General features: G+C 43.3%; 3 protein-coding genes across 10 annotated transcripts in view; 2 read left to right on the top strand and 1 right to left on the bottom strand.

Moving 5' to 3' along the window:
- ZFYVE26 (zinc finger FYVE-type containing 26) overlaps positions 1–10251 on the top strand; it is a 48522-nt gene extending 38271 nt beyond the window's left edge. For 5 of the 8 annotated variants that reach the window (XM_040558318.1, XM_040558319.1, XM_040558315.1 and 2 more), the window contains 9 exons: positions 169–378; positions 1219–1437; positions 2358–2555; positions 2854–3056; positions 3849–3990; positions 4410–4469; positions 5919–6101; positions 6804–6848; positions 7877–10251. In XM_040558318.1, the coding sequence (XP_040414252.1) occupies positions 169–378; positions 1219–1437; positions 2358–2555; positions 2854–3056; positions 3849–3990; positions 4410–4469; positions 5919–6101; positions 6804–6848; positions 7877–8086 (1470 nt within the window). In that variant the 3' untranslated portion in view covers positions 8087–10251. The remainder of the gene's footprint in view (positions 1–168; positions 379–1218; positions 1438–2357; positions 2556–2853; positions 3057–3848; positions 3991–4409; positions 4470–5918; positions 6102–6803; positions 6849–7876) is intronic. The other 3 variants (XM_040558317.1, XM_040558322.1, XM_040558320.1) reach the window with 1 other exon arrangement.
- A 764-nt stretch (positions 10252–11015) lies between these two features.
- LOC121070741 (retinol dehydrogenase 12-like) lies at positions 11016–17965 on the bottom strand. Its single transcript, XM_040558328.1, has 7 exons — positions 17815–17965; positions 17569–17687; positions 16680–16835; positions 15909–16013; positions 15251–15460; positions 14237–14426; positions 11016–12496 (listed from the first exon to the last, which is right to left on the bottom strand). The coding sequence occupies exons 1-7, from the start codon at positions 17904–17906 to the stop codon at positions 12394–12396; spliced, it is 975 nt and encodes a 324-aa protein (XP_040414262.1). The 5' UTR covers positions 17907–17965; the 3' UTR covers positions 11016–12393.
- Positions 17966–18201: 236 nt separating this feature from the next.
- Positions 18202–26853, top strand: VTI1B (vesicle transport through interaction with t-SNAREs 1B). Its single transcript, XM_040558332.1, has 6 exons — positions 18202–18386; positions 21485–21543; positions 23012–23203; positions 24531–24704; positions 25656–25717; positions 26490–26853. Exons 1-6 carry the CDS (start codon positions 18272–18274, stop codon positions 26584–26586), a joined length of 699 nt encoding a protein of 232 aa, XP_040414266.1. The 5' UTR covers positions 18202–18271; the 3' UTR covers positions 26587–26853.

Genomic DNA, 26853 nt, shown 5'->3' with positions numbered 1-26853 from the left:
GCTGGCACTTTGTGCCAGTAACCTACAAATAATCAGCATGTCATTTTTTGTTTGTTTTAATGGGAAATGCAGTTCAGGAAGTGAAAGGTCACAGTCTCCAATAAGCTAGCTTTCCTATTTTCTGTATTGGGGCTGTATTGCAATATTACCAAATTATTTTGAATTTAGGTTTCTACAAAGTCTGGCTTGGATCCAAGTGGAGCATGGCATGCCTGGGGCATGGCTTGTCTTAAAGCTGGAAATTTAAGCTCAGCAAGAGAGAAGTTTAACCGGTGTTTAAAGCCACCTGTGGATCTAAACCAGCTGAACCATGGTTCAAGGCTTGTCCAGGATGTGATACAATACCTGGAGTCCACAGTGAAGCCCGTACTCATTGCGGTAAGGGTCTTCTATTCTGCCTACTGTGAAAGGCTATGGCAAAGCCAAGTATTGATGCTATAAGATCTTATAGCAACGCAGGATACAATATCAGGTATCAGGTTTCTTCTTTTGTCATGATTGTGTATTGCAAACTGAATATTGTTGAGAAGTTCACTAGCTGCTTCCTCACAGTGAATTGGTGGCTGAGTACCAGATCATAGTGTTGTTTTTTGTTTGTTTTTAATAGCAATTTGGGGCATGGTCAGTGGATGGGAAAGAAGCTGTAGTGGTTAACGTGTTATTACTGCAGTCTGAGGAAAGTAAATTCCATCCCAACAATATGTTGTGGTGTTGCAGTGATGTAATTTGTCTATCAAAACTCTAGTAACTTAGCACATATTCAAAGCTGAGGTTAAAAATGTGATCTCACAATTTTTCCCTTGGCTGTAAACACTACTACATGGTTTGGGGTTATCTCTGGAAGTTCTGATTAGGTATACAAAAAAAAGACTCTTAGTACTAAGTAAATACAAAATCATAATGGTGAAAGACCTCTTAGGAAAGTATTCCAGGAGAATAAAAAAGTCTGTTTGAATTAGGTTATTGAAGTAGCTGCTGGAGTGTTTTGTTTAATAAACAAGCCTCCCATCTGTCCCTGAAAACAGAGCTGTGCTAGTCATGAGAACATTCAATGTCTCTGATAGCACAGCTTCAATCTAATTTTTATAAAAAGCATTCCTGGAGACTAACCCCTCCAAAGCGATGACCATTTCAAAGCTTCAGGGCTGGGTGACAAGGTCTAATTGAAAAGAAGGTTCTCTTCTTAGCCATCACCTATCACTGATTTTGTTTTAACAGCAGGATGATGATTACTTTGCCACATTGAGGGAACTTGAAGCAACGCTGAGAACAAGAAGTCTCTCTCTGGAGATGATGTGTGAGGGGAAGGTTCAACACAACAGCTACTATCAGGAGTGCTTGTTCTATTTACATAGTTATGGCACTAATCTGGCAATAATAAGCTTTTACATGAGACATGACTGTATGAGAGAAGCACTGCTTCACTTGTTAAATAAGGTGAGTAATCCAGTTTGCCGTCACTTAAAATTAAATTTTGAAAAGCAGCTTAAGAGGACTTCAAGGCCAGTCAAGATGGTAATGAGCATCATAGAGCATTCTAGAGAGCATGTTTTTCTGCACAGTAGTTTTTCAGTGTCCTGAACATTATCACACAGACTGTCCAGTGACTGACAAGAATTCAGTGACATGGGAAAATAATGTTGATCTTTACATCTTGTGTTTAATCTCTCTTCCTCATTGTGCTGAAACAGTGGCTTCTAGAGAAAAGGAAAAAGTTGTTTTCTTTTTTTTGTAGAGCCACTGTATCAACACTGCTTTGTCTTTTTACTATAAAGCTGAAAATCTGCACCAGTTGCTAATACAGAGAGAAAGAAGATTTTTGAATTCCAACACGGTGATAACTTTAGACAGTTCATCACAGGGGCCTTAAGCACATGATGTATGAGGAAGGTGACGAGGAGTGTTTTTTCAGTTTGAAAAAGAGAGCAGGCAAGGGAAGACCTATGTGCTGATTTCAATTACTGAGTGGGTGATTATGGACAGAATGGATTCAGGCTTATTTTACGTGCACAATGAAAGAGACAATGGACGGAATTTGGAGCAAGGGAAGTTCCAGCTGAATATAAGGAAAATGTGTTTTGTTTTGTTTTGCATTGACGTGAGGATGTTTAGGCTGGGAACTAGGTCCCAGAGAGGCTGTTGAATCACCCTACTTGGTAGTACTCAGAATGTGACTGGGTAGATCTAGAGAGGTCACTCTTTGAGTGAGGGTTTGAACCACATGACCTCCAGAGATTCCTTCCAACTAAGTTATCTGTCAATTCTATGATCTCTGTCACTCGATACTACTCTTATATAAGGAAAATCTACATGCCACAGCTGCTTTTCTTCAGGCTACTTTTCTGGTGTTTGTGTAGGAATCCCCATCAGAAGTGTTCATTGAAGGGATCTTCATTCCAAGCTATGAAAGTGGAAAACTGCATATGTTGGAGAACTTGCTGGAAACCATTGATCCAGGATTGGAGAGCTGGGGTATCTACTTGATTGCGACCTGCAAATACTTGCAGAGAAAGAACTACTACCACATTCTGTATGAGCTACAACAGTTCATGAAGGTAAGATGAGAAATGTTGAATGCTGTCAGGCTTTGGGTTATTTATTTTGCTGTAAATCTGCATGGTGGACAAGTATATTTTTGCTACTTTCCAATCCTGAAAAACAGATGGAAGGCCTGGACTGACTGCAGCTGACCTGGTGTGTGTTTCTGTGATGGATCTGGCACATTGCAGTAGCTTAACTATTGCTTTAAAGAAAACAGAGCATTGCCTGCTTTGTGTGAACACTTCATAGAGACAAGGATTAGAGAAGGTGGTTTACTCTGATCGATCTTAGTGTTCGATATATTTCTTCTAGGATCATGTTCGTGCTGCTATGACCTGCATTAGATTTTTCACTCATGGAGCAAAATCATACACTGAACTGGGAGGCAAACAAACGTGGCTTGTAAAGATTAAGGACCATCTCAAAGTCTACCTGCAGGAGGTCTCAAGAAGTTCAGGAAGGAAGAAAATGGTATTCACTTTTCGGAAGAAAATGTCTGCTACAGATGTGTCGAGGTATATATAAACAACAAGCTAAGTTATGGGAAACAGGAAGTTCTGGCTTTGTCTTTTCTTAATAGTTGTGTTTGGGCTGAATTTAGCTAACACATGCTAGGTGGGCCTGACCAAGATCTGACTAGCTAGTTGCAAGTATAGGATTCCCATTACTTTTTTCCCCAGCTACCCAGAAGATGAGCAATTATTTTCACTAAATAATCTAGTCTATCATCTACCTTTCTTCAATTTAAAAAAATAAATCAAACAAAAAAAACATTCCATGCATACACAGTTATATTTAGCTGGCTATATTTGTTTGAATTTTAATTCAGCTGTATACAAGTTACAAGCTTCAGTATTAACTGAATCCTTATGTTCAAAAAATGAAAGTGTAAATTTAGCCATATATCTTTTGTACTTGGGCTTTTATATCTTGATTTTCTTAGTTTTTTTTTCTTTCATATTTTTAAGGCTAGACACTAAGCTTGAAGTTGGGGGGGAGTGGGTATAAAGAGGTCAAAAAGAGAGAGCAGATACTTGTTTGGGATTCAGATTTTCTGGATCACTCTTCAGAACAATGCAAATAAGGCTTACCTGCAGCTTTCATTTGCTGAGTGCACAAATCTAAAAAGAACCTCATTGCTGTAGATTTGGCTACATGAAAAACAGTCCAATAGTAACTGAAATAATTACTGTTTGGAAATACATGTCATTATGAAATATATTCAAGGAAGTAGTAAGTTTACATGAACAGTAATTCACACTTTCTCTATTTCAAAATGAAGTGAGTTTTTTTTTTTTCCTGCCTAGGCACATCAATACAGTTGATCTGCAGATGGAAGTAACTAAGTTCTTGCATCGATGTGAGATCTCGGGAACCTCTCAAATGACAGGTCCCTCCCTGCCCACACTCTTTGGAAACAATAGCATGAAAATGGATGTTGCTTGCAAGGTACTTACTGCTGTTTAAAACACAGCTTTTTTTTTCATCAGCAATACTAATGTGATATAGAGGTTGAAACATTTGATGGTTGGAGCAACATCTGGTAGAATTCATGGGCAAGTTATATGTGCATGTATACAACCTACAGTTAATGAAAAAGTTATGTTTTCTCCTCAAAGTAGCAGAGAACACCTAAGAACCTGGAGCTTCTGTGCTCAAAATGCTTACCCAGTGTTCCATAGTGAATCAATGTGACAACAGACCCCGTATTTGCTCTACTTCTTGTTGGATGGCGTTGTTTTCTGTTGAAGTAATGTGTTGTCTTCTGGACTCTAGGCAAAATCTAGAAATGCAAGCATTATTATTTAACAATAGGTCACAAAAAGGGAATGTGCATCCTCAAACTTGTCTGATGGCTCTCTTTTCAGGTCATGTTGGAAGGCAAAAACATTGAGGAGGGATTTGGGATTGCCTTCAGAGTCCTTCAGGTATGGAAAAAACTGGTAGAACTACTATTACTATTACCAAAGAACCTACTGCAAAGAGCAGTTCTTTAAGCAAAAGACTTCTGCCAAAGGTCTTTTAATCCACAAAATGGAAAATCTCTTATCAGAGAAGTCACTTGTTCAAGTCTTAAACATTCAGAAGTTTGGAGTAAGTTTGGAGTAAGTTTGGAGTAAGTTTGGAGTAAGTTTGGAGTAAGTTTGGAGTAAGTTTGGAGTAAGTTTGGAGTAAGTTTGGAGTAAGTTTGGAGTAAGTTTGGAGTAAGTTTGGAGTAAGTTTGGAGTAAGTTTGGAGTAAGTTTGGAGTAAGTTTGGGCTTCAGCAGGACACCTCCGGACTAATTGTCTCTTACAAATGAATTATGTGGAGCTTTTCTTTTGCCTTGTACCTTGTTTAGTGACTCAGTGCCGGCAAACCACAATCGGTGATGTGAGTAGAGAGCTCTGACATGGCAGCTCTCTGTGGTTTGTGACAGCCATGCACATATACCAGATACATAACTATCTCTGCACTGTTCTCCTAACTGAGAGAGCAAAGCTAAATAACTGAAAACTGTCTCTGGAGACCTCATCCTCTTCATGTCTGGGCAGGAGCTGAGGTGCTTACAAGCTAGTGTAGCACATTAGCCTCCAAACTTTTCTGTGTGTTCCTCATCCATATGTTAGGAGTTGCTAAAGGACATTGCTTCGTGCAGTGTGGTGTTGCAGTTGCCTCCCATATGGGAGAGAGGATATAGCAGGGCATTTTCTGGACAGAGGTGGCACAGTGAAGGAGTATCTGTGACCCTGCTGCCTGGTACATTTGTGACTGATGCATATGTCAGACCCTGCTTCTTCCTTTGGGTCAGGATGTACAAGGCAGAGCACTTGTTTGGAGTGGAAAAAGTAGCACTTAACAGCAACAGTAGTCACTACCTCCCAGTAAAAAGGGAGCAACAAGTCCAACTGCCAAGCATCACTTCTGTTTCCTTTTTTTAATTCCTTGCCTTATTCATGGCAGGATCAGTCTGCATCTTTTATCTTTCTTCATATGGGAGGTATATCATGATCAGATACCTCTTATTTTCCAGGGTACACAAGCGGTGTCTGCTGGACGGGATTATAATGGGAGCCTGCTAAGTGAGGTAGCAGTGGGTTGGGACTAGGAAAGATGTTCTGTCAGAAGCAGTAAAATTTACTTTTGTCACCCTGGAAAAGGAGAAGGTGACAATGCCCTTGTTTTTGAGCAAAACTGAAATTTACCGGTCTGATTATGAAGAAGCTTTGAGCCAGTCCTGGGCAGTGGTGACTGGAAACTCAGAACCAACCAAAACAGTTTTCACTTTTTAAGAGCATAGTGTGATATTTATGGTATGATATGATATTGTGCAGAGTCCCTCTGAGAAAACCTGCTGAGAATGTTTAACGTGTTGCTCTGGTGTTCACCTACCTCTAGGACTTCCAGCTGGAAGCTACAGAAGTGTACAGCAAAGTGGCCAAGCAGCTGGTGAAGCAGCAAAAGTACAGTGAGATCCGGCAGCTCCTCAAGTGTGTCAGTGAGTCTGGAGTGGCAGCCAAAAATGATGGGGATAACATTATCTTAAACTGTCTAAATGAATTCAAGAACATACCTGCTGAGGTAATTCTATTCTGCATCATGTCCTTTTTGAAGTAATGTGGGTAAATACAGTACAGGCTACAGAGAGACCATCCTGTGCTGCTCTTCTAATAGTATCTTCCAACATTCTGGCTCTGTACTGCATGCATTGTTTAAAGGTGGGAGTGTGTATTTTCCTTCCTTAAGCTAGCTCCTTTGAGAGGAGATGATAGCCTACTCTGCACTTCCCAAATGAGTACCCACGGCAGGGACTGAATCTTTTCCTGACAGGACCTGCTAAATGCCCCTGACTGGGGTGGGAGGTGTTCCCTTCAGTGAAATTTCCCTGGCTAACGCAGAGGATATGTGGAGATAGACCTGCTGCCTCCACTGGAAACAACTTTAAAATTCCCTTTACCTACCAAAGTGTCTTTTCCATCCTTGTGAAGAAAGCAGATGTCCTCTAGCCTGACTAACAGAACTTGATAGAGGACAAGAGATTGACCTCATAGTGTTCTCTAGGGATACCCCACAGACAAGGCAGGTAGAAGAAAGCTGTGGTAATGGGAGGAATTGGACTTTGTATTTTCTGTGTGTATGGTCGTGGTGGTTGGTGTCATGTAAACATCTAGCTGTGATCTCAGCAGCCCTTCCTCTAGGCAGAGGTTTGGTCCCTGAAGGAGTAAAGGTTTGCAAACGGTAGTCATTCTGAATGTGAACACCTTTTCCCTTCTTTGGATACAGGATCTTGATAATCTGATCCAGGATATGGACAGTGATGAAAACAAGGTATGTATAAGCACAGTAAAGGAACTCCTTTAGCAGGAGCTGAACAGCCCAGTCTTGGTCTGAAGGCATTGTGCTCTCTTCCAGCATCTTCTCTCTCATCCTCACCCAAGTCAAGGTTTTGATGGCCACTGCCTAGATTGTAGAAATCAGTGAGTTGGTTAAGGCTGTGGTGATTGAGTGTAGAGCTGTGAGATGAAGATATGGATTGATGTTATCCTTATTGATTCATTGACAGTCCTTGGAGTGAGAGCTAGGCATTTGTAATAGTGGGAAGAAAAGTATTTCAGAGATACCTCTAAGGTGGCCATTTCAGCTTATCATTCTTTCAGGATTATATTGTTTTTATTGTGATTGGGAGTTAATAAAATTTCTCCAATTCTGTTATACACTTTTCCTCTTAGAGGAAATGAGGCCTGAACTACTTGGTTTTTGTTAGCTTAAATACCAGCCTGCCAGGCCCCCGGAGAGTCACGCTCTGCGAACTCTGGATGCATGTTTGTAGATGAAGAGACTGTGGTTCAGAGTTGCAGACTGTCATAGATCCTGAGGGCCATAACTAGGAGTGAAATCTAAAAATTTGTGACTCTTCTCTGTCTTGCTCCAACTGACAAACTCGGTGTTTTATGTGGATTGAAAAATGGGCTTTTAGATCTGCCTTTTATGCAAGATTTATTACTGAAATGTATTAGCTCTTCTACAAGAACCATAGAAGAGCAGTACAAGAAAATGACTTTTCTAATCTTTGTCATGGGGATATGGTAACGTAATGCACAAAATAGGATTATTAATGTTGATTTCATGGTGATACTGTAAAGGAGTTTCCATAGGAGACAAACTGAGCAAAATATTTGTCTATTCATCTTTCACACTGGGATCTGCTCTGTGCAATACTCTGTTTCATAACACGCTGCTACTGCCTTGTACAAGAAGCTTCTGAGCTAGATAATTCCAGTGAATCCTGGCTTAAGCTCGTTGCGTTAGCTTGCCATAGTTTTCTCACTGAGTTCTGCCTGCCTTTTCTGCTTCAGATCCAAGCGTACCTGATGTGCAACAAGTTGCGTTCTGCCTATCTGGTCTCGGTCAGACAGGAGAAGACCAGAGCAGTGCAGCTAGTCCAGCATGTGCGCCAGCTGGCTGAGAACAGTGGAGAAGATGTTGTGCAGGCTATCTGTACCCAGTGGCTTGCCGTGCACCAGCCCAAAATGAGAAATCGCCTTGCCCAGGGCAGTAGGAAGTAATTGACGTTCGCCATCATGCAGAAGGGGAAGACTTCAAGACAGCTTAAAGGCATGCAGTCCACCAGTCTCTTGGTAAAAGGGAAGTCTCCTGACTTGTGTTGGTGGCAAATGGAAGCTGCTAATGTGCCTCTGGTTGGAAGGAAGGGAACTAAATTACAAGTGCCAGTATTTTGACAGTGACTACCTCAGGGTGTTTTTTGGGTATTTCTTTGATTGGGGGGGTGGGAGGGTGGCATTTGCAAACTGAACAAGCAAGATTTTAGGTTTATGGAAGAGAGCACTTGTGTTTTTTAGAAATGCACTGACCTTTATTGCATGTATTTTATTTCTAATCCAGAAGACCTGTATAGAGAGGAGAGAAAAATCTCACCAGCTCAATGTAGCCTAAAGTATAAAACTTTGATTGTGGGTTTCCTGTAAAATTTTTCAAGATTGGAGAGCTCTTTTACAAAGACTGAAATTCAGAGATGATTGTTTTTAAAGCCTCTATAAAAAAATTGTTGCTACCTTCCCTCCCCCTCGTCCCCCCAGTGCAGTGTGCTCAACTTCTGTAGTTCATTTGAAAAGGTATGAACTGATTCTTCATGGCAGGTTTCTGCTGACCACTTGCACTGGCTGATGTACGTAGGGCAATTGAGTCCTTACTAGATGGATGAAGTTATAAAGGGCATATCCAGCAAAGGGACTACAAATGGAAAATCCTTTAATTTTTTTTTTAATTACCTACCTCTTTCTTTGCTATGGTAATATCCAATAAAGTGTTGTGATGCAGCTTTATCACTGAGCAGATGCCAGTAAATTTCAGGTGGCAGGAAATACGGAAAGATAGAGCTGTGGTAAAGTTCAGCAGGCACTCTGTATTCCTATCACACGGGGATTTTTTTGTTTTTGTTTCTTAGGAATATAACCTGTCCCTGATAGGTACAACAGAACGCTAGTCTGAATTTGTATTTAAGTGGACATACTGTATAGATTATCATGCCAGGCTTTGCTCTGGAGTGCGTTAGGATATGTGAAAAGACAGTATTCTGTAGTGCAAGGAACGGGACAGTAGCTTCTGCGCAGAATTTGTCTGTGTGGATGGGGCTTACTGTGACTAGAAACAGAATGGAATTCTTAGGGTTAATTGGTTTCATGAAAGAGCAGATATCTTTGTGTAATTTCTGTGTTGAAGGATGCATAAAGAAGCAGCTGCCTCTCTGCAACCATGAGTGGGACATGAGAAATGAGCAGAAGAAAGGTAGACAGCAGTAGGACCTTCTAAAAGAAGCAACACACAACGTGGCCACGAGAGTTTGTTTGCCAGTAGCATGTACTTCAGCATGAGAGGTGGGAAAACTAGTTCACTTTTTTGTGAGATTGGTTAGTTTTTTTTACTTTCTGCAAAAGAAACGACAGTATTGCTGACGTGTAACATAACTGCAATATAACTTTTAGTACATAAAACAATTGAGACTCTTTTGTACTACCCCCGAACTCACTGCAGTGACGGAATAGGCTTCCATAGCATTGAAAAGGGACTTGCTCTATCTCCTTTGGGTGTTTCAGGAGCTGTGCTCCACTGACACTAACCACATTTAGATTTCAGAATCTCCCAATCACGGATTTGCACAATCTCATTAGTGAGCAGTACTAATGACAGCTGCTTTTGTTTTCTTGGCCAAACTGACCTAGCTTGCCATCAGCTTAGAGCTGTTAGGCTAATCCTAAAACGTGACACTATCTCTCTCTTTGATGACTTCTAACTCACTTCTAAATAACTAGGGGGGGAGGTTCTATGGTAGATGTGCTTTCCTGTAATACCTACACTTCTGCTCAAGTTCTTTACAGCTGCATAGAGCACAGAGTGGAGTTTGTCACGCAGACCAGTCAGTTCTATACCTGCCTTTCTCCTTGACCTCTTTGCACTGTACCTTATGCACTTTATACAGTGTTTGTTGTAATTTGATGTTCTTAACCTGGAATTGTAGGGATCTATCTTTCACTGGAACTGGAATTTTGATCCTGACCAACTGCCTTGTGTCATGAATAGTGCAATTATCAGGAGGCTTTGAATTTTTGAGCTTCAGAAATGAATTGAGTACTGCCATTTAAACTTTCTATATTAATGACCAAGGATTGTTTACAATGGGAAAAAAAAAACAGAATAAAGTGTTCTGACTGAAGGTTTCAATATATCTTCTGTTTGCTTTTTATCTCAGTGTAGCTGGGACTCTTGTTCTAGATCTGTATTTTGCTTTTGGCTATGCTCAGCAGATAAACTAGAAGGGGAAGAATTGTTTTGTCATGCAAAAATCTCTTTGCTGTGATGTTCTCAATATTTAGAGCAACTGGAATATCACCTCTTCAGAGGTCGTGCCAGTAGCTAGTTCAGCTTATACATGCACTCTCACAGACTAGTAATCCTCCTCAGAGAGCTTTGCACGGTAATGTAACTCTCTCTTACAATGCTCCCTTTAAGGCAGCTAAATGAGCTTAAGATCTCATTTTACAGATCAACCTAGAAGGTATAAGTGACTTGCCCAAGGTCAGACAGAGAGAGAGACAGACACTCTATGTAATATATAGTTGCATGTCTTACATTGAATCTACCCACAATCTGACTTCTTTAAGAAGAGCACTGACCTGCAAGGGAAAAAAATATGGCCTAGACAGGCTTTCTGCACTTTTTTTTCTGTTTATCCTGAAAGCTACTTTCAAGATTGGAGACTCCCACAGAGAAAGCAACCCAAGCTTGCAATGGTAGATAACATGCCACTGCTACATTGTAGTTGTGGGAGGAAAAAAGGTCAAGTGACTGGGAGAAAGGCAAAGGGACTTCAAGATGTAACCCAAACTGAGCTTTCTAAGTTAGTCGGGCAGGTACAGTTGTCACCAACACCAACTAAACTGCTGCAACATTTCTGAAGGAAGATACATGTTCTCTTGCTGAAAAAGAAGATGGCTTTATTTAGTATTGCTCAGAGGTAGCACAGGACTAATCTGCATGGATAGCTTCTAGACAGCATTAATCATAAAATTAGCATTTGCTTTCCAAAACTGGCAGTTGTTCAGAGGAATGTTCATACACAGGTCCAAACACTTCTGGATTTTTTCAGAAGCAGAAGATAATCTTATAAGCTGTGGCACTTGTTTTCTAGCTGCTTAACTCTTTTAGAAATAATCTCCGATTATGGGTCCCATTATAGCAATTTGCATTAGACTCCCAAGACAGCAGTCTCATGGGTATCTGGATTGACTGAGCTGCCTCCTGAACATGCAGGCTGCATGGTGCCATGTCAGGCTGGCAGTTGTGGTTAGCCAAATCCTGTAACTGCTAGGCAAACAAACATAGGGGTTTCAGTGCAAGTCTTATTCTTGTCCTGCAACTACATTGACCATAATATTAAGATAGGTCCCTGCTTCAGCTATTCAGCTCAAGGTAGTTTACTGTTAAAGCAATGTTAAAGTCTCAAAAAAATGATTTCTTTCTCACCTCAGTTGATTTTTTTTATTAATTCTGCTTTTTCCTAGGTTTGTAAATCATTTAGAGAACAGCTCAGGCTTTTGTGACAACTCTTATACCATCTCTGTTCAGTGTTTCAAAGCAGAGCTGTTAATTGTTTTGAATAACGTAACTTGTCAATGCACAACTGCAGCCTTCCTGCAGCTTTTAACCTCCCAGTCAGCTGCACTGAGAGCTGGGTTCTCAAAAGATACACCAACCTTCAGTTAACTTACTGCAATCAAGGAGCAAGATATTTCAGTGGCTAGAGGCCAAGTTCTGACAGAATACAGAGAACAGTACTTAATTCCAATTAAAATCTGTACCTAATGCTCGGTATAAAAAGGCCAGCACCTGTTTCTGCGTACTTGAAAGCACATTATATGTAACTGCCAGAAACTTGAATACTTGCACTCTGCCACGTCAAAGAGAATGTAAGTTTAGCATCCTACCTTTTTACTATTACTACTATGGAGGAAAAAAAACAAAAAACAAAAACACAAGCTTTCAATACAGGTGATCTAATCCTAAGATGGTAACCTCCATTTCTAGTCTAAATACAGAGAACAGCCTCTGGCTGTTGCAAGAGATATCAAAGGTTGCTCACTGCATTGGTGCTTTAAGTCTTAGCTACAAAAGGGGACTGGTTGCTTACTAATCTCAATCCTTAAGTGTGCTATTCCAGAAATTCCTATCAGATTGTGTCCACAGAACCATCGTGAGGGCAGCTGAAGTATCGGCATTCTTGAGTTCTCTCGGCAGTGCTCTTCCCAGGAGCAGCATCGCTGTGCTCAGCCAGGTGCGCGCTTGAGGCGTGCGCTGCTCAGTCCCAGTGGATGCCAAGGAGCTCACAACTCACGTTCCAGAGCTTCTTTGCTGTCTCATCATCCCGACCCCATGAAGATACATATGCTGGCCGGCAATCACTGTAAGGGAAACATTTTTATTTTTTTTTAAATCAAAGATCTTCAGCTGCATTAGCACAGTGAAGTGGCTATGGTAAGGTGAGGGAAGTGCTTTTACCCATTTAACTTCAAGACCAATTGAAGGAAGGGTGGGGAAAGCTATCCAGCAAATGAGCAAGCACTCCTGCTCAGCAACTGGGAGAAACTTTTCTTTCCAGCTGGCTAGGAAAGAATTGCTCCCTATAGCACCAAGAACTGGCAAATGAGTCTGTCCCTGTCTGCTGTCTTGATCTTTACAGAAACCTACATATGCTTTCCTCTTCTGTGTAAGTTCTCCTTCGTACTACTAAAAAGGGCTATAAATGTTAACCAAGCTTCTTCAGGAACACCTTTTTTAGCAAACTACAAAAAAGCCCCTCAAACAGTCCTTTGTTCTAAACTATTTTTTCCCTCCTATTCATCCCACTGTATTGCCACTGCATGAAAGGCAAAGCTGCATCTGAATACTAATACTGTAATAATCACGTATGGGTTCACATTATCCCCTTTTCCATTGTCCTCTGAACTGCAGCTCTTTTCTTCTCAGCTCCTACACTCAGACAGAACAGTGTCTGGAAGAGGGATCACGTGTTCTCATCTGTAATGCTAGATGCTGCAAATCACACGGAAGTTTAAGAGAACAGATGATGACATTTTATCTGAAATCTGAGATTTCTATCCATGCTAGTGTGTTGTTTTTTTTACAGCCCAAAATGCCTAGTCTCTGATGTTCCTGAATACTTGTAGATTCCTTTTTTAATGTGTATAGTTATCTTTTATATTCTGTTGCCTGGAAAGTGGAAAGACTTTGAGGCCAGTCCAAGGTAAAACCAGGCCTGCATGTGAATTACTGTTAAAGCTATTCCTTTCCCACCACATTCGTTTATGACTTTAAAATCCACCAACGTTTTCTGTACTCCAGTACATAAGTGCTCCACTTAATCTTCCCTGCATGACTGTCTTTCCCAGAATATAAAACATCTATTTATATATTTAAGTGTGATTAAGATATACAACCTCCCAAGTGAAGATCAAAGTCACTACAGAGACTGATCTGGTCACTTACCACATGAGAGGAAAGCTCTGCAAAGGCTCTAATACTATCTATGTGGGGAAAAAAACAACAAGTTTTTAAAATACAGCCACTATACCCACTGAGAAGCTGATAGACACAACTGAAGGAAACTGTTCAAAGGGTAGTCTCCACCTCTAGGATGATGTGGACTTGGACCTGAAACTCTCACCTCCTAGCTGTGCAGCACCATCAAGCCTCTCCTCTCTCTGGGAGCACAGGCCTTTTTTGCTCCAGTAGAGTAAGACAACAGAAAGAACCAGACTGGTCTGTCCAAGCTTGCCTCAGGCGGCCTCGTTAACTACACAGTTCTGCTGCAGAGTGATTTACCCCAGTTTAAGACAGATCGTGATCAGAGCTCTAAGCATGTGACAGCCTTTCCTCCACTTCGAGTACAGAATATTCCGAGCACTAAAGGAACTGCTGCTGTGTGATGTGTTGCACAGGTCAGGGATCCGTTCTAACACGATATCCATTGCAACAGGTATGGAAGGGATAATGCTCTAGTATTTGTCACCTTCAGTCTTCCTGGCGTGAGTTACACCAGCCTCTTGCATAGTCCCTTCTTAATGAAGAATGACAGTAACACTCATTTTCTAAGCCAGCAAGGTTTCCTTCCACAGTACGGCATTCCATCAGCTTGTACCCACCTGAAATACTGTCCTGTCACAGATTCTAGCTCCTCTGCTACTGCACAGTACACACTGGTCTGAGCTCCTTCCCAAGGAGTCTTCAAGAAGAATGAGAATATCCTCCACAGCCACGTCATTGCTAACGAGTGCCGGACCAGCTCAGTATGGACAGAGCCAGGGTGGAGAGCATTGGCTGTAACTTTAGTGCCTATGGCAAAAGAAAGTAGCGCAGGACAAAACAGCACGCGTCAGAGTGCCTTTAAACAAAGGGTAACACCCTCCTCAATTCTACCTGCAAATATTCTGTGACTTAAAGGAGTCCAGCCACGGATACAGAGAGAAGCAGTGAGATTCTTAGTAGTTACTGCTTGCTGGAGCACTTCCCCACTCCCTTCCAAACACTGCAGTCACTTATATGTCTTCTGTAAAAGAACGTGCTAAGCAGCCTGGGTGCTCAAACAGCAGCAATTCCCATCAGGCTTTGACAGCACTAGTTTTCTTTAACTTACTGTACTACTAAATAATGTACTACTACTAGAGAAGACACTGCTTTTGTTTTAGTAAAATAAATACTAAAGTTTATGAAAAGGACTGAATAGCAAGGCTGTGACATACATCGTGACTTAAGAGGTACTGTCTAGTCCTACGCTTCTATTTTACAGTCCTTCACCATTGAAAGCAGCTACATCTGCCTTAGCTTTTCCATTGCAGACTGCTATTTGACACAAGTACAATAGCACAATTATCTGCTCGGATGCAGTCAGTTTTTGACAAGCTCCAAGTTAAAATTAAATCCTTTCAACTGTGCCAGGCTACTGAACTCCCCTGTCCTGTTGCTGTGAAGGCAATTGGTGCTTCAAGTTTCCTGGTTGCACAGATAGGAGCTATCCTTCCAAAGAACTGTCGGAGACCCTGCCTCAAACAGTTTCATTTCTGCACAGGTAATTTCCAGACCTTTCTGCAATCCACCTTCCTCACCCGCATAGCTCAACAACCAAGAAAAAATCTGCTCCGCTCTCCTCTGGGACTTACCTTGCAGCCGCCTCGCCAGCTCCCGGGTGAAAAGCACGTTGGCCAACTTGCTGTGACAGTAGGCGAGGCCACGATTGTAGCTCTTCTCACCATTGAGGTCATGGAAGCGGATTCGGCCTCCATGATGACCCAGTGAGGACACGTTCACTATGCGGGCCGGGGCCGACTGCTTCAGACGCTCCAGCAACAGGAAGGTTAAAAGAAAGTGACCTAGGGTTGAGAGGAAACTCAGTCTTTCTCTAAAGGGTTCCCCTCCTGGAATTTCAAAGTACTTTCAACATCTTACGTATGCGTCATAGCTTACTGCTTTCCTCATTTCAAGTCCAAGGGGAAAAAAACACCCAGTGAATCAACAACTTAAGGTTTCTGGGGCCATCATGTTCTACTCCTCAGCTTCAAAAAGCTGGAACTGTTATACATTGCAAACATCCCAGGCAACATCTACAGATTCTTAAATTAAGTCCATGATAAGCAAATACATTGCATTATTCTTTTTCACAACACTTGAACCCCAAGGAAAGCAGCTTCTATTTCCAGAGCTCTACCTCTGGGCTTCCATTCCATCACAAGAAAGAAGGACGAGGACACCTGGAAAGAAAATTACCCTCTGGCATTTTGTCACAGATACTGAATGAAAACGTGACTCCACTGGCCTTACCAAGATGATTGACTCCCAGGTGCATCTCAAAGCCATCAGCTGTCTTGGAGTAAGGGCATAACATTACCCCAGCATTATTAATGAGGATATGGAGCTTCTTCTCCTCTGCAAGAGAAAACACATCATTAAATAGGGAAAGAATGACAGAAGACAGACAGCCACAAGTCAGCCAAAAAATCCCCACCCATGCCTACATTGCAGCCACATTGTCTCCATAAAATAAGGATAACTGTCCTACCACAAATCCATTCACGGCCTCTGGCAGGCCCCGCTGCCAACCACAATGCCCAATGTGGTACAGAGTTATGTGGGTCAGGAATTTGGCATTTGCTGAAAAGCCCCTGGTGCCAGCACAGAACCCCCTTCTTGCCTGGGCACGCAGACAATAGCGGAGTGGAGCTGCCCTCCAGGAGAGGCTCATCTTTCTGCCTTTGCCCAGAACGGAGATTGTTGCGCAGTTCCAGATACAGCAGTTCCAAGTACAGAACAATTCCAGATTCAGCAAATGAAATCCGTATAACGAAGGGGAAGATATTTTCATAGTCACACCAACAGCATGCAGCACTTGCACAACACCCTCAGCTTGCGCTTTTAAAACCCCTACAATATTATGGACGTGGTCACGCTGGAAGTCAACGGCAGTTCTGGGAACGGAGCAGGGAAATACTGCTCGCCAGGCACACTCTGCTCTATCCCTTCCCTAGCTCTGAAGGGTAGGCACCAGTCACCCACAAAATATGCTCACTGAAAAGAAGGACCTGGAGGCCTCACCTGCTAGAAAGTTGTCAGCAAACTCCCGGATGGACTTAGTATCAGCCAAGTCCAGTTTTTTCACAATGACCTGTGGGTTCCCTGTCTCTGCCCGGATTTCACTGGCTGCAGCTTCTCCCTTCGCTGTGTCTCTGCAAGCGATGATCACCCTCGCCCCTGTGAGGCGGAAAAAGAAGGAACACAAGCTGAGATGTCACTGCACGCTCAGGGCTACGCCACACAGGCTGACCGGTCACGGCGCTTACAAACAATGTATTGTTTCTATACGGAGCTGAAGTCAGTCAAGGGGGGCAACAAGCACAAAGCCTTTTCTAGCAGGCAGTTAGCTCCAGTTCAGCCCAAACCTGTTTCCAGGTCAGGAAATGTACATCTGAAGTGCCTCTGTCCCGCTTCTCCCCGGTCAGGTGTGCCTATCACCACCGTGGTGTGACGGGGTTGTATCGGCCTTGGGGACATCAGGCCAGTGGCATGTGAAGATATCTGGACTCCAGCCAGAGTGACTTTGAACAGGTTATGAACGGGCAGGTCCGCTGCCTTACTGAAAAGGCATTTAACCCCAAATTAGCTTGAAACGCGAGCAAGCGAAACCCAGAGCGGTGAGCCTAAGCCATTTCCCTGCTTCAGACCAGGAGAACGCCGCGGTGCCAGGAACTTCCCCGGTCCCCCCGAGACACTTGCGGCGCAGGGCACTTTTCACGTCACAAGGCGCATTTCCAGAGCCCAGGCAGCGCCAGCAGCTGAGGGACCGGGAGCTCGCGCTTCAGCGGCTACAGCCCCGGGGGAAGCGCGGCTCGGGCTGGGCTGAGGTAACTTCCCGGTCCCGCGCGTTCAGTGCGGGCACGCCCCGCTCCTGGCGGCCGGCCGCGGGGGCTGCCCGGTTGCCGCTCACCTCTCCGCGCCAGCTCCCGGGCCGTCTCCTTGCCGATGCCGGTGTTGGCCCCGGTGATGACCGCCGCCTTCCCGTCCAGCCGGGCGGCAGACTCGCACCGCCCGCCCGCCACGAACCTCCTGCGGGGGGGAAGACAGGCACGGACCGCGCGGCGGCCGTCAGCGGCTGCTCCCGCGGGCGGGCGGGCGGACAGACAGACAGACGGACAGACAGACAGACACACCCGCCGCCCACCCGGCCCCGTACCTGATGCAGGGCGCCGCGGCCAGCAGGAGCAGCGGGAAGCCGACGGCGGCGCCCAGCGCGGCCCCCCAGTAGCTCACCCCCGCCGCCGCCATCGCCGCCGCTGCCCGCACTGCCCGCCCCGCTCCGCCCCGCCCCGCACAAAATGACTACAACTCCCAGCAGGCACCGCGCGCCGCCAGGCCCCCTCGCCCCCCTGCGGCCGCCCGCGTCAGCGCCTGACGCGCCCCGTTGTCTCAACGCCGCCGCCCCGCCGCCAGCACCGCCGAGAGCCCCGCCGCAGCTCCCCGAGCGGCTCGGCCCCGCAGGGAGCAGCCCGCGGCGGCGCCTCCCGCCGTTACCTCCGCGGCGACGCGGCGCGGCGATCGGGCGTCTTTGCGGGCAGCCTCGCGGTCGGCCCGAGGCCCCCCGCGGCGGCCGATGGCGGGCGGGCTGGACGGGAGGGAGGCGGCCGCCCGCCATGGCGAGCCGCGGGGCCGCGTCCTCGGAGCACCTGGAGCGGCTGCACGACATCTTCCGCGGGCTGCACGCCGACCTGCGCGGGGCCGCCCAGCGACTGCGCCACGGCGCCGCCGGTGAGTGCCGCCGCGGGGGGGCGGCGGGGCCGGGAGCGGGGTGCGGCCCTGAACGGCCCGGCCCGGCCTCGCCTCGCGGCCCCACAGCGGAGGGCAGGGGAAGGGGGAAGGGGGGCGAGCCCGGAGAGCTCGGCTCGGGTCACGGTGCTTGTCGTCCTCGTTTGGAAAGTACACGGGAACCAGAACTGCAAACGGCAGCCCTCAGAGCTGGTTTAGTTTCTCCAGAACCAGCCAGAGCCACAGGCATAAAGGAATAAATGCCCCCACCTGGGAGAAGGGCCCTGAACGTGGGCTTAACTCGCACAGAATTTGGCGAAGTGTGGTTCGGGGAAAGGCGGTCGGCCTCGCTGCCTGGAAACGCAGCGTCTGTCCTACTGGCTGACAGGAAAAAAAAAGGGAAATGGAAAAGTTGAGGAAAGAATGGGAAATGGCCACACGCACACCGTCGTGTTTCCGAGGCGCTGCGGGATAAATGAGCACGGCAGGGAGCAGTGCTTCACGCTGGGAAGTGCCACACAGCAGGAGGCACAAAACCTAGGCTTAAAAGGACAGGAACTTCCTGTCGGAAATCCGTATTTCCTTGTAGAAAGGAGCCGCGTCGGTTTGGTGGTACAGTAAAGCTCGGTCAGGTCTCCCTGGAGCTGTGCTACTGTCAGGCAAGGAGTTCTGAGCTATGGGCTTAAACAGAATACTTACAGGCAGCCTTTTTTCATTGCTTGTAGACTTCTCAACAAGTAATTACAAAATGATTTTTAGTCATGCTATGAAATGATAGCATTCTGGCCTTACTCTTACAATTTGTTGCTGAAAAAATCCCAGTAGTACTTGTGTAAAGTGCTTGTAAGGGAGTTTAAGATAAGCCAGGAATTTGCCTATCTGGTGAAGGCACTCGGCTTTCGTAATGTGCTTTGTCTGCTTCTTGTACATACGGTGTGCAAGCCTTTATTTTGCAAGCTGTCTGATCCTGAAGAATTCATGAGATGATAAATGGTATCGTACAGACACTTTTAAGGTGATTGGCACCTTTCCAAGCTCCAGGGAGGACAGAATGTGTTGTTCTTGGGCCGTCTTTGAGGGACTAGGAGCTTGGAAACGTTATTTCGCTCTGTATAAGCAAGATAACAAATTCCTAGGCCCAGAAATCTTTTTTCCTTTCAGACTTGTAAGAAGGCAGCCTGGATCAGTTTAAACAGCCTGGATCGGTTTCAAATATAGACACCTTTCTTTAAGTAAATGTAGTTAACTGTACTTTTGAACTGACTCTGTTTCTGGTTGATTGGAAGTAAATCACGTCAGTGCTGATGAGGAAGTGGGTAATGTTGCTGTGGCTCAAGTGCAGTGTCTTATTAATCCGACCGGGGGCACCCGGAGGGTAAAGTCTTGCTCTTCCAGTACTGCTCCCGGTTTCAATCAGTTTGAAATAGCACTTGTTTTAAGAGGGCACCGCATAAACCAGATTAGTGAAATGACCTGTGTGAAACGAAATATTGATTTCTGGAAGTTGTTTTCGTGCAGTTTGTGTCCGCGTTTTCACTTCCAACCTAGCCACGCAGGCAGTTGTGTCAGCACAAGCGTACGTGGCAGAAAACCAGAGCAGAAGTTGAGGAGACCCTGTTCAGGAACCTCCCGAGTCAGCATTTCCTCCTCCATCAACTGTGGTGTGAAACTGCTTCGCTGATAGCAGCCAGTGCATAATATACTAGTGTTTATAATGTAGCTTGGTCTGTAATAATTCTCCTGTGTGCTATCTGAGAGCAGAGCTGTTGGTTAGGCGATGGTTTTTAACTCCCTCCCAAGTCCGCTGCAGTTCAAGCCCTGAGCTTAATATGAATTGGAGCTGAAAGGGAGAGCCCATGGCCTGGGGAGGTCAGGTCCATGAGACGAGCTGTGTTAAAATGCTTTGATCACTTCAAAATTTTCTCTTATTGCTCTGTTGAGAGCTCAGTGGTTTAAAAACTACTCCTTTTGCAGAGGGCCATATTTACAAAAGGTGTTATCAATGGCAGGTTTTGACTGCAGCAGTGATTTCATAATGGTGTCTATACAGTTTTATCAAATTAGAGGAGTTTTACCAAGGTCACTGTCTGTATTTTCTGCTACTCAAAATTTTGTTTAGGACTGAATCAGTCTGTTCTGAGAGAGATGAATTAGGTTACTGCACATTTATCAGACTTCTGATAGAACTTGGTTTAATTCTGAAGTACTGTACAAGAGTGTCCTGCTGGTGGTCTTCAGTGCTTCTGCAAAAGCTTATGAAACATAGTTTTTTGTTCTGTTGAGATATGAAGAGTTTGAGAATTCTGCATTTATTGATCTTGGATATTAGATACGATAGTTTGTTAACACATACAAAATACATGTCTTAAGAGTTTTCTCTAAAAATAGAAAAGCAATGGTGAAAATGAAATGAAAACGAAAGCCACTCTTTGGCTTCCACAGCCCTAGACATCAGTACCCAAGCAAATGACCATTTTGAACAACTGAAATGTATGGTTTTGTTGGCAGATTCAAATGCCTGATGTCATTCCAGAAGAGAGAATCATTTGGGCATTAGGCTGGGATCCTGATCTGATATCTTGATGGCATCTTTAATGTCAGGGTACTCCAGAGTGCTTATCCTGTTCACCTAGTTAGTTTATTGAGACTGCGAGAATGCAGGATACCCTGTTTGCTGGAAACTTCAGGGGGCACTTGGAGATGCAGATCGCCTCGATGTTCTGTGCTAATCCAAGTCACAGCTTCAGCCTTTGGTTGTCTTGCCGAATATGCGTGAAAGTATGAAATGATGAGCTGTTTGCCGACCTGTTCTCTTTGTTATTCTTTCACGTTAAATGTTTGTCAACAGCCAGAAAAATATTTGGGGTTTGAAAAGTGACTTTTGTCTGCCAAAGCTAGTGGCCAGCTGGTGGAAGGGTGGTTTTTTCCCTGTCCTCTCCCTTTCCCCAGCTTTTGAAAGATAAGAACAGGCTGTTCCTGTTTGAGGTAAGTTTTGACCTGGTGCCTCTAATCAGCCATTGGAGCGACTTTGTTGCCGGTAAGATTGAGTTCTGCTGTCATTTCTCCAGTGTTTATCTGACATGTTGCTTTTTCTTCCACAGAAGAGAAAAAAAAGCTAGTTCGAGAGTTTGATGAGAAACAACGTGAAGCAAATGAAACGGTAAACAAGTCTAGAATTGTGGCCTTTGTGACCGGTTGAAACATTGCTAACCTTAACAAGGACAGTAGTTGCAAATATCACCTTCTTTATGTTCGTATGCCAGCAGATGAATGTTGTGTATTTTTTATGTTTGATTCATTTATGTGATTAACATGTGTGTTTGTCAAGACTATGTGTGTGTATTTATACATAGCATATATAGAGATACAGACACATATTCATATTTTTGCTTCTTAGTGCTCAGTTTGGATATCTCCTTCCCTTTGTTGAGCAAAGGAGGGTGGCGGAGGTACAGTTAGAATTGCTAGAGATCGTAGGGAGGACATGTAGAGAATCTGCTTTATGGTTTATTTGTTTGTTTTTCCTCCTGCTGTCTTTTTTCATGTTGGCTTAACCCATGTGATCTTTCTGTGAGTCTGATGGCTAAATGTCAGGGGTCCTGACTATTTAAAACCTCTATTGTGTGGGCCTCCTGGACAGCAGGTGACATGGAACAGCACACACAGAAAAACAACCAAACAAAACACATGAGGCTTGTCTTCTGTGCAAAATGTAATAGATTAAGCTTTCTTTTCTCAGTAATACGCTATTTCTTGTTAGCAGTAGAATACATTTTTAGCTTGATGAGGGTTGTTGTCTTAATTTCTTTACCACAGTAGTCACAACAGAAATCCTCTGGCTCTTCCTAAGAGAATTGTTTATTGTAGGTTACAAATTTATTTTCACAATTGGTCGCTTGAGAAAGTGACCAATTCTGTACTGTGATTTGCTGTGCAAAATGGTTCTTGATATATTCTGTCAGTACTCACGTGCAGAAGGTTATGCCGTTTAGGGAAAAAAAAAAGTTTGAAACACAGATCTGAAAATGAGCCTCCCTTGCAGTGAAAGTAAAGCGAGTACCAATGGAAATAGCAGATTCCTCTAAGTAAGGATGCTTTGGGGTCACAGCTGAACATTCTTTTGGGAAAGATGCTTTATTCCTCTAACTTACTGGATTTTGTTGAGGTGTGTCTGTATAGATTCTGGCTCATACAGGAGGACAGCTTTAAGCATTGTGAATTTGTAACAACTGTCACCGAAAGCTGATGTGCAAATTCACGTATCCAAAATCTCAGGGTGTACAAATCCTACCTCCAGCCTCTGCTATCCATTCTATAGATGTTTAAACAATGCGAAACTGAAAACTGCGTGTTTTGAGTTGCAGAGTGAAACTTCAGAAAATACCAAGTCTTTAACCTTGGCCATTTTTTCTTGAGGCACTGTATAGCTGAAAACCCATGTGGGCTGAACAGCAATAGGCAGAATGGTGCCATTGATACTAGATGAGGGGCTTGGGATTAATAGCCCCAATCCCCAAATCACATAAAAACATGTGAATCCCTTCATCTGGTGGTAAGTTTTGAGTATAGCTGTTGATAAGAATAAATTTGATGCTTTAAAAAAATAAACACTTTTTTTTTCCTTAAAGCTACGGGAAATGGAGGAAGAGTTGAAGTATGCTCCTCTGCCGTTCCGCAACCAAATGATGAGCAAAATCCGGGCGTACAGAAGAGACCTCTCCGTCTTCCAGAGAGAGATTAGAAGCACAGATTTGGGATTGGGCCCTGGAAGTCAAGGGGATATGAAATATGGAATCTTCTCCACAGAAAACGAACAGAGTGTGAGTATCAGATGTAAATTGTATTGAAAACTTGTGTGATTATTTAAAAGAATATTCCAGATGTGTTGGTTACAGCATTCTACTTTAATCCACTTGATTTCTTGCGTAACTCCCTGTGCATCTCTTTGTGCATAACGTGAATATCTTAGGGAGGAGAAAGAACACCTAGAACTCATAAGAGAGCTTTTCTGTTCTAAAACAAAGATATTAGTGTAATCAAAATGGTACTCCTTGGGTACCCTGTGCCTAATGACTTACACGATGCATTTAAAAAAAAAGACTCATTAAGTGTACTGAAATACTTTGTTTAATCATTCCCCTGCAGCAGTGAAAATACAACAGTGATGCTACTGACTTCACTGATCTCGTTTTTGTCTCCAAAAATGTATGCAAGTCACATACACTGTAGAGGTTCTTCCACAGAGTTCCCTTTTAAGTGATCTCAGTTTAAATAATTTCCAAATAACGTAAGAAGTCGTCTTCTACTTTGTACAGTGTCGATATGCTGCTACAGTGCAAGAAATACACCAGTTTACCATATCTGCTTAGATTCGTCTGAGCTAGTGGGACTGAATTTGCTTACTGTCTTCAAAGATTAGTGTAATCTGTATAGAAAGTTCATAGCAGTGGTTTTTGTTAGGTTGGTTGGTGTTTGTCTGTCTGCCTTAGTTAAGGAAGGTTTAAGGGAGGCTTTTTCCTTAATGTCTTATTCTACAGTAGTAGGTATTTTTTTGCATTAGATTCCTCTTGGTCGGTTCCTCTAAAACGCGAGAGCAGGATGTTAGACTTTCTGAGGCTTAAGAAAATACTTTTTGAGCTACCTTTTGACCCCAAGGTCAAAAAACATTTCTTATTCTGTAGCTGAGGCAAGTGGAATGAAAAGAGTAGCTTTTTTACTTAGCAGTCCATCTGTTAGTGCTGTTTGTCTGTAATCCTTTTGGCTGTGTAAACCCTTAATAATCTCCGTAGCAACCAACTGCAAAGTCACAAATAACAGTTGAGATACGAGTGAAAGGAAAAGTGAGCATCTGGAAAGCAGACACTGTTTTCATGTAGATGTTATTTGATAGAAAAGTGAATTATTGCATGGACAGGGTATTTTTTATAACTGTTATAGGTATTTATAACTCTTTAGCTGCATATCCTCCTTTTTCAAGGTTTAACTGCATTTGACCATGACCTTACGTGAGCGAGAACCCTTTCAAAATTAAACAGGCTTCATCAGTTAACATAAGAAGCCTAGTACAAATGGCTTGTAACTTTTTAATACATCAGAAGCCCAATACCTCTCTTTGTGTTTAATATTTAAGTGTATATTGTTTTTCAGACTAATCTGCAGTCACAGAGGGTACTGCTTCTCCAGGGAACAGACAGTCTGAACCGAGCCAGTCAGAGCATTGAGCGCTCGCACCGAATTGCGGCTGAGACAGATCAGATTGGCACTGATATAATTGAAGAACTTGGGGAGCAGCGAGAGCAACTGGAACGCACCAAGAGCAGAGTAAGTGGAGAAACTGTGGCTGTTGTGTTGGAACAACCTGATGTTAGCTTATTAGTGGGAATTGTGTGCCAGGAATTACACTTGGAGACCCCCCAGACGTGGTAGTCCAGTTAGTTGACATTTTGGGCTGCCACATTGTTGTGCTGTGCTCCTAAAAGCAAAATAATTACTGTTGATGGGCCCAAAGCGTGTCTGTTACTTTGTCTGTGCAAGACCAGGTGATTAGACCTATATACTGCTGCTTGAAAGATTTAGCATTACTGAAAAAATTACTGATCTAAAAAAATGCTATAGAATTGCCCACCATATAAAGATTAATCGTAAAGGTTTAGATTTGGGAGACAGTAAGTTCCTTTAATGAAATTAAATTTAATAGAAGCAGCCAACACTAACCTTCCAATAGTTGTTGGCTAGCTAAGGCAACAATTCATTTCTGAGCATCATAAAGCTGAAACGGATTATCTATTAACAGTTCAGTGCTCAGATGCATTGGGTCACACAGACCTGTCAGTGCAACACGTTTCTTTTCTTGCTAGAAATGTAATGGCATTTCAAACAGGTCTAGAAATGCACTATGGGAGTACATGTTAATACCAGGAGACAATGATACTGACAACTCAAATAATGAAATTAAATTGTAATAAAAAGGGCTAATACCAACTTTCCAATAATTTTAAATTAGGTAGAGGGGTAGGAAGTGATCCTAAATTGCATATAATTTTTGCATGTATCTAAGGAAATGTATACCTGAAAGTCTTATTTCTGCTTTATTAAGGAGACAACTCTTCAACCTGTATTGTGCTTGGAGAACAATGTTGTCTCTGAATTTTGAGAATACATGGTTAGCTTTGAACCCATTATTAATTACATTAAACACCAACTTCTTGCATGCGAATCTTCAGAGTTGATGTAAACTTGTTGAACTGGCAAATAACTTCTGTTTCTTCTTAGTTGGTGAATACAAGTGAAAACTTGAGCAAGAGTCGTAAGATTCTGCGTTCCATGTCCAGGAGGTGAGTAGAGTAGCATGACTGACATACAGCTGTGCAGTACTCAGCAGGTAGTAGTGTTGCTTGCCAGTTTACAACCAAAAAAACCAACAACCTAATAACCCACAGCGTCAGCTGGAACTGCAGGGAGGTTTTAGGAAATGCGTAAATGGAGCACATGCCCATGTGAAGATCTAATTTGTGTTTTCTCCTCTCCGGTAATTATTCCAGTAACGGAGTGCAGTGTAGGTGAGTGAACACTACTGAACCTGTGCTGCTCATTTAAGATAGTGCACAGGTTGTCGTGCATGATAAAACGTAGCAAAGGGGAGGGATTTTGACATAAGCAAGTTCCAGTGAATTGCTGTTGGTAACTTTTGATGAAATTCTGTTATTCAGGCTGGAAGAAGTTGTGCTACAAACCACTGTGGCATTAAGTGCTATAGCTGCCTGATGACACAGACAAATCCATTTAGCCCACACTAATGCCATAGCATAGCTATACTGTCATATGAGAAACTCTGAACTTGATCCTATACTATTTTTGATGACTGAAGTGTATTTACAGTTTCTTAATTATGTGGTTTAATTATTCTTATAAACCAGTTCATGGAATGTGATATTTCAACTTGAGTGAGAAACCAATGAGTTTGCCTCTTCTTGCTTTTTAACTGCTATTCAAAATAGTACTTTTTGATGTAGCAGAAACAGGGATAATACTTATGGAAGGTAAGAATCTGCTTTCATAATCAAGAAAAAGAACTACCTTGGATTTTTTTTTCTTTTTTAACTCTAGAGTAGCCACTAATAAATTGTTGCTGTCAATCATCATCATCCTGGAACTAGCCATCCTAGGAGGAGTGGTCTACTACAAGTTCTTTCGCAGCAAATGAATCTTCATGACTGAGATGAGTTGCTCCACTGCTGAGGAATGGGATGGGATGTCTTTCCTTTCACTGTCTGAGGACTGAACTGTCTCATGAGACAAGCATGTTCAACTGAAACTGTACTGACAGTAGAAAGACAGTGAATGGAAGTAAAGGAAAATGCAGAGACAGCCTTGAACTACCGGTGAGATTAATAAGAAGGTAATAAATATTTTATTGTCTCAATATGTATATACTTAACTAAATGAATAAATCTTGGAATGTAATACAGTA

This window comes from Cygnus olor, chromosome 5 (assembly GCF_009769625.2).
Source record: "Cygnus olor isolate bCygOlo1 chromosome 5, bCygOlo1.pri.v2, whole genome shotgun sequence".
NCBI lineage: Eukaryota > Metazoa > Chordata > Aves > Anseriformes > Anatidae > Cygnus > Cygnus olor.
The sequence above is the reverse complement of the archived record's forward strand: the minus strand, read 5'-3'. Positions and strand labels throughout refer to the sequence as shown.